General features: G+C 39.4%; 1 protein-coding gene across 13 annotated transcripts in view; it reads right to left on the bottom strand.

Annotated features, from left to right (window-relative positions):
* Positions 1–639: 639 nt before the first annotated feature.
* Positions 640–9,090, bottom strand: part of UNC80 (unc-80 homolog, NALCN channel complex subunit) — a 192,360-nt gene continuing 183,909 nt past the window's right edge. For all 13 annotated transcript variants that reach the window (XM_038421372.2, XM_038421379.2, XM_038421373.2 and 10 more), the window contains 2 exons: positions 6,437–6,648; positions 640–5,163 (listed from right to left, as the gene is read on the bottom strand). In XM_038421372.2, coding sequence (XP_038277300.1) covers positions 4,894–5,163; positions 6,437–6,648 — 482 coding nt within the window. In that variant the 3' untranslated portion in view covers positions 640–4,893. The remainder of the gene's footprint in view (positions 5,164–6,436; positions 6,649–9,090) is intronic.

The following is a 9,090-nucleotide window of genomic DNA, read 5'->3' as shown; positions in this document are numbered from 1 at the left end:
CCTGGCAGCAGGCGGGACCCTGTCCTTGCTGGACCCTTGGTCTGACCCAGTGTGGCCGTGCTGCTGCTGCTCCTCCTTCATGAGGTTTGCACCTGCAGCTCGCCTGCCCGGGGCCCATACCACGTCCCCCTGCTGCCGGGACGGAGGTTGGGTATTGGGTATTCCATGGCATAATGTGGCCATCGAGAGTAACCAAATTCCAGCGATACCGTCTTCAACTAAACTCACCGATTCCCGAGTTCCGGTGCACTGTGCCGAGCCAGCCGCTTTCACCCAGCTTTGTATCTCATGTAGGCCAAAGCAGAAGTTTATACCGGCCGTAATGATGGGTTATCATCAGTTTAGGCGGAGAGAGTCAAGTATTTAGGAAAAATACAAGAAAGGGGGAGTATTAGCTCGACTTCCAAAGTAACCCATTAAGAAGTGTACATATGAGTGCAAAAAATGATGGACAGGCCTCCAAACATGGCAAATACACCACATTGGTTGTTAGCTGTAGGGCATTTGGAGGGAATTGCAGGAAGAAAAGTTTATCAGAAAATGTCAGCTCCAGCAAAGACAAAGTTTGGAAAGACAGAGGCCCCCTCTGGAAGAAGTAGCCATGGTAATGCCCTAACAAAAATCTCACACCACATTAAATATTTGTGATATATTTTATTATTTGTGCATATTCAAACTTAAACTCTTATAATCTCTTTCATAAACATAATTCACACATCTCTGTGATTTGTATTTTATCCCTGGTCTTTGGTCACTTGGTACACATCACAGACTTTGCTATTAGGTACTTTTGGGAAGTACAGGAGATGGTTTTCTCATTTTAGATCTATAAAATTTTGGGTCTGTAATCCTTCAAATTATTTTTAAAGGGCTTCCATTTTACGAATGCGGATTTTTGTTCTCCAGTTGCATTGATTCTGAAAATGAATTACACAATTGTAATGCGGGGAAATTATATATTTTGACACGTTTTTATCCAGTTCTATGTAAGGAATTTGCCTTAAAGCCCTCAAATCTCACTTGCTTCAAATAAACACTATTCTCTGTTTGGCACAGCACGATTGCCTTCCTTTTAGTTCAAGACTTTACTTCCCAATACAACAGAAAATGCAAATGAGAAGGTAATATCCTACTTAACTGCCCTGAGATAATATTTTAATCACATCCACTTGGTTGTGAAGGTTGGTCTATTGTAATTGGTTTTTTCTCCAATATTTTGTTTCTTTCCCTCTAAACATTTCTTTGGTAATGGGTAAGTCAGAAAACAGTTCGTTAAAGCTTAAGATTTGTTCAAATTTCAAAGAGAATGCCCTTATTTGGAAATTGGGAGGGAACTAGACCATTTATAAAAACTTATACTTGATTTTAGGGTTTCAACTCTAACAACTCTAACAAGAGTTTCTAGTTTTGATGTTTTTTGAATTTCCAAACAAATTGACAAGATCAGTTTCAAACCTACATCATGTTTTCCTTCTGGAACACAGTTTTCTTTCCTTCAAAAATCGAGGCAATAGTATTATTTCAAATACATCCTGTAACATTCTTATGCACATACATGTACATATAAATACACCTAGACATTCAACACAGTTAAGGTCACATTAAGAGGACACAAATGCACACAACAACAAGTGGATCACACCAAAAGTTCCCAGTACAATTATCCCCCCTTTCTAAAGGGCGGGGCTGGGAGATGTATGGCAAGTTTTAGCGAGGCACATATTAAAAGATGACAGATAAACATATTAAATTATAACAAACTTTGTTGGCAACAGAGCAAAGTAATCTCATACAGCAGGATATAGTGCCTTATAAAAAGGGAGATGTGTCTAATGTTGTACAATAGGACTAAACAGAGCCTTGTCTTTTACTTACTATTTGTTGAACATGATCAGTGTGAACAGACTTTTCTATCTTTAATCCTTTTGACAACTGCAAATTAGTTTAAAACTTTGAGGCAACACAACAGAACCAAACACTGACAGACATTTGTAAGGGCCAGACATTTGACATGCATTTAAGGCCTCTAACACTAATTAAGCAGCATAATTTTCCTTCACAGCAGAAATATACCAGTCACTTTATAGAGATACTGGATGCACAAACTCTGCTAAATTACATGTTTATGCACCTTATTAGTACAATATTAAGTGCAACCTATATGAAAGTAAAATTTATAAGTACACAGACTGATCAGCCTGTCTTAACTACCTAATGAAATTATAGCCCTCTCCTGGGCCACCTGAATAATGTAATCTTCATTTATACACTGCACTTATTGGTTGGAGGGTGGACTTCAAAAAGAGGCATTTTTAGTCCTTGCTAAGATGAATTCAGCTTGTACAGTGGGCAACCTTAATGGAAACATTTATCACCAATATTGAATTTAATGTAGTAAATCAGTTATTTTTCTATAATTAGATTAGCATATCATGGCAGGCATCTCACATTAATGTAAATCCTTCCTTTCAAAGTATATTATCAGTGAAAAAGTGACTACAAAATTCATCATAGGGTTTCATGTTTATTGTCTCTCAGTCATTTCTATATCAAATTTACTTTGTTTATGAGTAAAATAGTTTCCCCTCCAACTGCCAGTTAACCTAAACTGGGATCTGAAAGTGAAGCAGTGTTCTTTCTGATTTGTGTGTCATTGTTAATAATAGCAATTCCACATGCGGAAGGTAATTAATAATTCTTTTGATGATGCCAACACTAGGAAAGAATCCAGTGCAGTCTCCTACAGATGGGTGGTACAGGCTCTGTAATTCTGAGAGATGTAAGAAGTAGTCAGATGTATTTAAGTCAGCAATATAAGCAACTATCATTCAGAATACCCATGATCTGTGCTGAGCAAGCTGCCATTTTTACATAGACGCCTTTTTTACCACAAACCACTTTAAGATTGCCCACTATAGAGCAAGGGCTTAATCCTACAAGGTGACTAGCACTTCCTATGAGGTGCAAAGTGTCTAACTCTCAATGAAGGCAACAGTAGTAGAGGGTGCTCAACACCTCTGGACTGGGGCCTAGACAGACAAACTTGAGAAAAGAATACATTTTATTGTTGCTAGGGTGTGTGTGTGTGTGAATAATATATAGGACACAATTCTGTGCTCTGATGTACACACAGGGCTCCTATTGACTCATATGTATAGTAGAGGATACATGATGATGAGGTATAAAGGTTTGATTGGTTGAAATTACCAAAGCCACCAGTCAGTTCTGGAATTGATCCTAAATTAACGCCAATAAAACTTAATACTGTAATACCGTAATACTGCACCAGACCAGCATATAGGCTGTGTATGATAGCAGAAAAAAATAGTTATTTAAAAAAATATAGTGGTGGTGTTGCGTGGTGGTGTTTGCTTAGTGTGGGTTTGGTTTTGTTTTTGGTCATGTCATTTTAACTCTAAAATCATGTTGTCTTAATACCATGGGTCCAGATTGAAAGGTCAAAAAGATTGTAAGTAATACATTTTTGAAAGCTCTAAAAGTGATCAAAATAACTTTTCTATGCATAATAATGCCACAATTATAAGGTCTAATATCTCATTCTACCAAGGTTACGAACTGAAAATGTATTATGTGAGCACACAAACACTCACGTAAATATGGGCATTGCTTGCAACTTCACAGTATGCCTCACAGCTATTCTACAGCTTTCCCATATGTTAGTGACTAAAGTCCTGTCTCAATTTAATCCCATGATTCTGAAGCACAGATCATAACTCACCCACGACTTCAGACAATTCCCAAAAGGGACACGATATACATATAAACATTATGCATTTATATCTACACATGCAGAGTCATAATTAGTGCATATTCATGTAACACACATAGAATGGCGCCTTTTTAAATACAATCTCAGTGTGCAGAAAATATATTCTTTCATCAGGTCTATTCTCTGCAATATCCATTCCTAGTTTATAGGAATGTGAAAATATGGATTATATATGTTTACTTAAAATATACATTTCCAAGTGCATACAGAGTAGATATTTGCATCAATTAAGTTGTTGTCCCGTACTAGAAAGTCCACACATTCTAGCTGTGGTTTTTTTTACATAAATTGCTTTATATATATATATAAGCAGAACAGATAGTACCATTTAGGTCATCTACAGACCACTCACCCCCTGCCCATCTATCTTTGAGCATGTGCATTCTTTCCTGTAGTGTATTTAGTTTTACACAGAATGACTATTTTTCTAGCACTAAGGTGCTATCTTACAGAGTGCAATGAAACCAGCAGACAAAAGGAAACACTGCTAAAGCCTGCAGTGCCAAAAAATATCTTTCTAATCATTCAATAGTATGTGCCATTGCTATGAGGATTAGAAAACACAGTCACAGGCCTGTTTATTTAAAACAATCTTTAGTTCGATATCCATGGTCAGCATTTTGACTGTCAATATTCAGTCATGCGAATCTTTGATTCAGATACTATATAACCCTTCTGAAATTACAAAAATAAACTTTGGGGGGCAGTGTTAAAGTGGCTAACCTGAAAAAGGTTGGGTTTTTTCAGTCTCCGATATTAAACTAATGCATTTTACTGGAGAAGCTGCAGACTGCAGTAGATTTCTGGCAGATCCAGATTTTGGGAAACAGATATGTGGCCACAGAATTTTTTAGAATTCTTTTCTGGTGTTTGCAGTCTGCCCTGAACCAAATTAGATTTGCCAAAAAGGCTTAGCTTCTTTTCTAAAACATTTTTGCAAATCTGTAGCAAATAGGTTGTTAGATATTTTCCCTTGTTGGATATAAAGTGCTCTTTTTGATTAGTTCATCAACAGTTATCAAAAAACTCTATAGAGAAGGTACAGTTTCTCTACCAAGACTCTACATTCTCTCTCCTCCCATGCTAATGCAGTTCCCCGACATTTAAACATGGGACTCATCTAAGTCAACATCAGTGTCACCAAGCTCAATATGCGTGAAGCTGAAGTGGCTGGTAAGGAGGGGATTCTCCATCCCATTGTCCTCGCTGATGTGAAGGACAGTGTCTCCATGTTGCAGTAAGCTGGTTGTCTCAAGGCCTGCAAAGTCCTCTGTATCAGAGAGCTGTGTGGTTGGGGTGCTATGTGCTTGTACTGGCCGGGGCTCCAAATCCTCCTCTGTTTCTTTTTCCTTCTCAGTGGGAAGCGCCTCACTCTGAAATCAAGGAGAGCTTGTGGTCAGGCTCCAACTCATGGGAAGAGAAGGGGGTAGGGGACAGAATATAAACCAGCGTGTGCAAAATATATTCAGATCTGTTAACTAATAAAGGCTAATTCATAACTGCCCCTTGGTTTATTCGAAATGTTTAAAAGGGTATAAAACCCTAAAATTTTATGCAAAAACAGTTAATTTTTTCTGGCTGGTGAATTTGTAGTGGAAACTACAAAGATGACATTGCTTAAAAGGACACCGCAATTTGAAATTATTTTTTTCCCCTCATAACTTTTCCAAAATGGGTTTTTCTATCTCTTCTGCACATAGCCAAGGATGTATCCCCCTGGGGAACCAGATAAAGAGACATCAGAAAAGAGACCTTTGTCTCATTGGGCTGGCTCTAAATTCTGGGTTACAATTTGTAATTTTCTTACGCAGCATCCTTCACCCATTAGTTATGTCTAACACCTACTTTTTCCAGCAGTTAGTGCACGACAAATAGCTTCTTTCTAAAGGTATCCTACTGCAATTAGATATATGATTTACTCTAGCTAGTGTGAGTACCACTAGCAGTGAAGCTGCAGTGGCATGGTTCTCTGCCTGCACTGTACAACCATGTCCTGGACCCTGGGTATTTACTTGGGTGGCTAGTCCATGCTAAAGCCCACATGCCGCGCGGCTCCACTGCTACTGGCACTCACACTAGTTAGATTAACATTAGCTCAGGTATGTCTACACGTGCTGCAATCACACACCCTATCGACATACTCAAAGTCTGGTACCTTTGCTACTGAAGTAATGTGTTTTTGGTAGGAATCCTTCCATACTGATGCATCAGTCTACCCTACCCCAACCCCAATTCCTCAGAGACCAATGTAGCTGAGGAGAGAGTTGAATTAAAACTCTCACTGGTATAGAAAGATGTGAGAGAAAAGATCTACACAGACAGGAGGAGGAAGACAAAGGATCAGTCAAGCTAAGGACATGTCATGGTGAAGTGCCAACGGAAGTGGAAGAAAAGAGAATCAACACAAAGATCTGGGAGCTAGCAATTTAAACAAGAAGTGGCATGGGTAACCACTTCACTGTAAAGAAAACAGACTCTGCAGTCTTCACACACCAACCACTTCTCTTTACGGTCACAAGTGAGATCATTAGCCATTGTCACTATTTTTTCAGCAGTTTAAATCACTAAGTAGAGAGGTACTGCACATGCATGTACCCACTAGAGATTGAGCAGCTAACCTACTTTCTGACTTGTCAGACGGGTTACCTGGCTGGTGGTTTGGCTATGGAGATCAGCGACAACAATGGCAGGTGAGGTGGTCAGCACAGGTTTATTCAGAGCTTCTGGCTTGCTGACTTCTGCAGGGCTGCTCCTGCTGCAGCTAGGTTGCAGGGCCGGGATGGGTGTAGCATCTGTTGTTGAAGATGTTGTTGCCTCTGGCTGAGTTTCAGTGAAAGTCACTGATCGCTTTTGATCCACTGTGGGATCAAACAGGACATGAGGAAGGATAAATACAAAATTACTCCAATTTAAAAAAAAAAATCAGAATATAACAAATGCTTTTATGTTTATACGGTGTGTTTCATCCCAGAGTGATTTACATATATTCATATACATATATTCATAACTGCCATGTGAATTAGCTATTATGATCCTCATTTAGATGAGGAAACTGAGGCACAGATGGTTAAGTGACTTGCCAAAGGCTGGATAAGAAGTCTGTAGTAGCATACAATCAAGGGCTTTTGACTCCTATTTCTGAACCTTACCTAGAAGGCCACCAAGCGGGAGTAAAGAGCAAGCAAAACATAGTTACCTACACTGAAATGTACCCAATAAAGTTAATATCCATGCCCTTGTTTTTAATTATGGCCAAAGATTTAGGTTGTAGCACATCTCCTGCACCACTGTTCCTCTTAGTACCATCCTGATTCACTAACGCAAAAAAACTGCCTGCCTGCTCGATCACTAACCAATGTGCTCAGCACAGGCTTCCCTTGAAAACCACTTGGACACTTCAGGAGGTGCAGAATTCATAGATTCATAGATATTAAGGTCAGAAGGGACCATTCTGATCATCTGATCATCATCTGACCTCCTGCACAATGCAGGCTACAGAATCTCACCCACCCACTCCTACGAAAAACCTCACCTATGTCTGAGCTATTGAAGTCTTCAAATCGTGGTTTAAAGACTTCAAGGAGCAGAGAAGCCTCCCTCAAGTGACCCGCGCCCCATGCTACAGAGGAAGGCGAAAAACCTCCAGGGCCTCTCCAATCTGCCCTGGAGGAAAACTCCTTCCCGACCCCAAATATGGCGATCAGCTAAACCCTGAGCATATGGGCAAGATTCACCAGCCAGATACTACAGAAAATTCTTTCCTGGGTAACTCAGATCCCATCCGTCTAATATCCCATCTCAGGGGATTAGGCCTATTTACCACAAATATTTAAAGATCAACTAATTACCAAAATCACATTATCCCATCATACCATCTCCTTCATAAACTTATCGAGTTTAATCTTAAAGCCAGATAGATCTTTTGCCCCCGCTGCTTCCCTGGGAAGGCTATCCCAAAACTTCACTCCTCTGATGGTTAGAAACCTTCGTCGAATTTCAAGTCTAAACTTCCTGGTGGCCAGTTTATACCCATTTGTTCTTGTGTCCACATTGGTACTGAGCTTAAATAATTCCTCTCCCTCTCCTGTATTTATCCCTCTGATATATTTATAGAGAGCAATCATATCTCCCCTCAACCTTCTTTTAGTTAGGCTAAACAAGCCAAGCTCCTTGAGTCTCCTTTCATAAGACAAGTTTTCCATTCCTCGGATCATCCTAGTGGCCCTTCTCTGTACCTGTTCCAGTTTGAATTCATCCTTTTTAAACATGGGAGACCACAACTGCACACAGTATTCCAGGTGAGGTCTCACCAGTGCCTTGTATAACGGTACTAAAACCTCCTTATCCCTACTGGAAATGCCTCTCCTGATGCATCCCAAAACCTCATTAGCTTTTTTCACAGCCATATCACATTGGCAGCTCATAGTCATCCTACGATCAACCAATACTCCAAGGTCCTTCTCCTCCTCCGTTACTTCTAATTGATGCGTCCCCAATTTATAACTAAATTCTTGATAATAATCCCTAAATGCATAACCTTACACTTTTCACTATTAAATTTCATTCTATTACTTTTACTCCAGTTTACAAGGTCATCCAGATCCTCCTGTATGATATCCCGACCCTTCTCTGAATTGGCAATACCTCCCAGCTTTGTATCATCTGCAAACTTTATTAGCACACTCCCACTTTTTGTGCCGAGATCAATAATAAAAAGATTAAATAAGATTGCTCCCAAAACTGATCCCTGAGGAACTCCACTAGTAACCTCCCTCCAGCCTGACAGTTCACCTTTCAATAGGACCCGTTGTAGTCTCCCCTTTAACCAATTTCTTATCCACCTTTCGATGTTCATATTGATCCCCATCTTTTCCAATTTAACTAATAATTCCCCATGTGGCACGGTATCAAACGCCTTACTGAAATCTAGGTAAATTAGATCCACTGCGTTTCCTTTGTCTAAAAAAATCTGTTACTTTTTCAAAAAAGGAGATCAGGTTGGTTTGGCACGATCTACCTTTTGTAAAACCATGTTGTATTTTGTCCCATTTACCATTGACTTCAATGTCCTTAACTATTTTCTCCTTCAAAAATTTTTCCAGGACCTTGCATACTACAGATGTCAAACTAACAGGCCTGTAGTTACCCGGATCACTTTTTTTTCCCTTTCTTAAAAATGGGAACTATATTAGCAATTCTCCAATCATACAGTACAACTCCTGAGTTTACAGATTGATTAAAAATTCTTGCTAATGGGCTTGCAATTTCAGGTGCCAATTCCTTTAATATTCTTGGATGAA

Source organism: Dermochelys coriacea, chromosome 11, assembly GCF_009764565.3.
Source record: "Dermochelys coriacea isolate rDerCor1 chromosome 11, rDerCor1.pri.v4, whole genome shotgun sequence".
Taxonomy (NCBI): Eukaryota; Metazoa; Chordata; order Testudines; family Dermochelyidae; genus Dermochelys; species Dermochelys coriacea.
The sequence above is the reverse complement of the archived record's forward strand: the minus strand, read 5'-3'. Positions and strand labels throughout refer to the sequence as shown.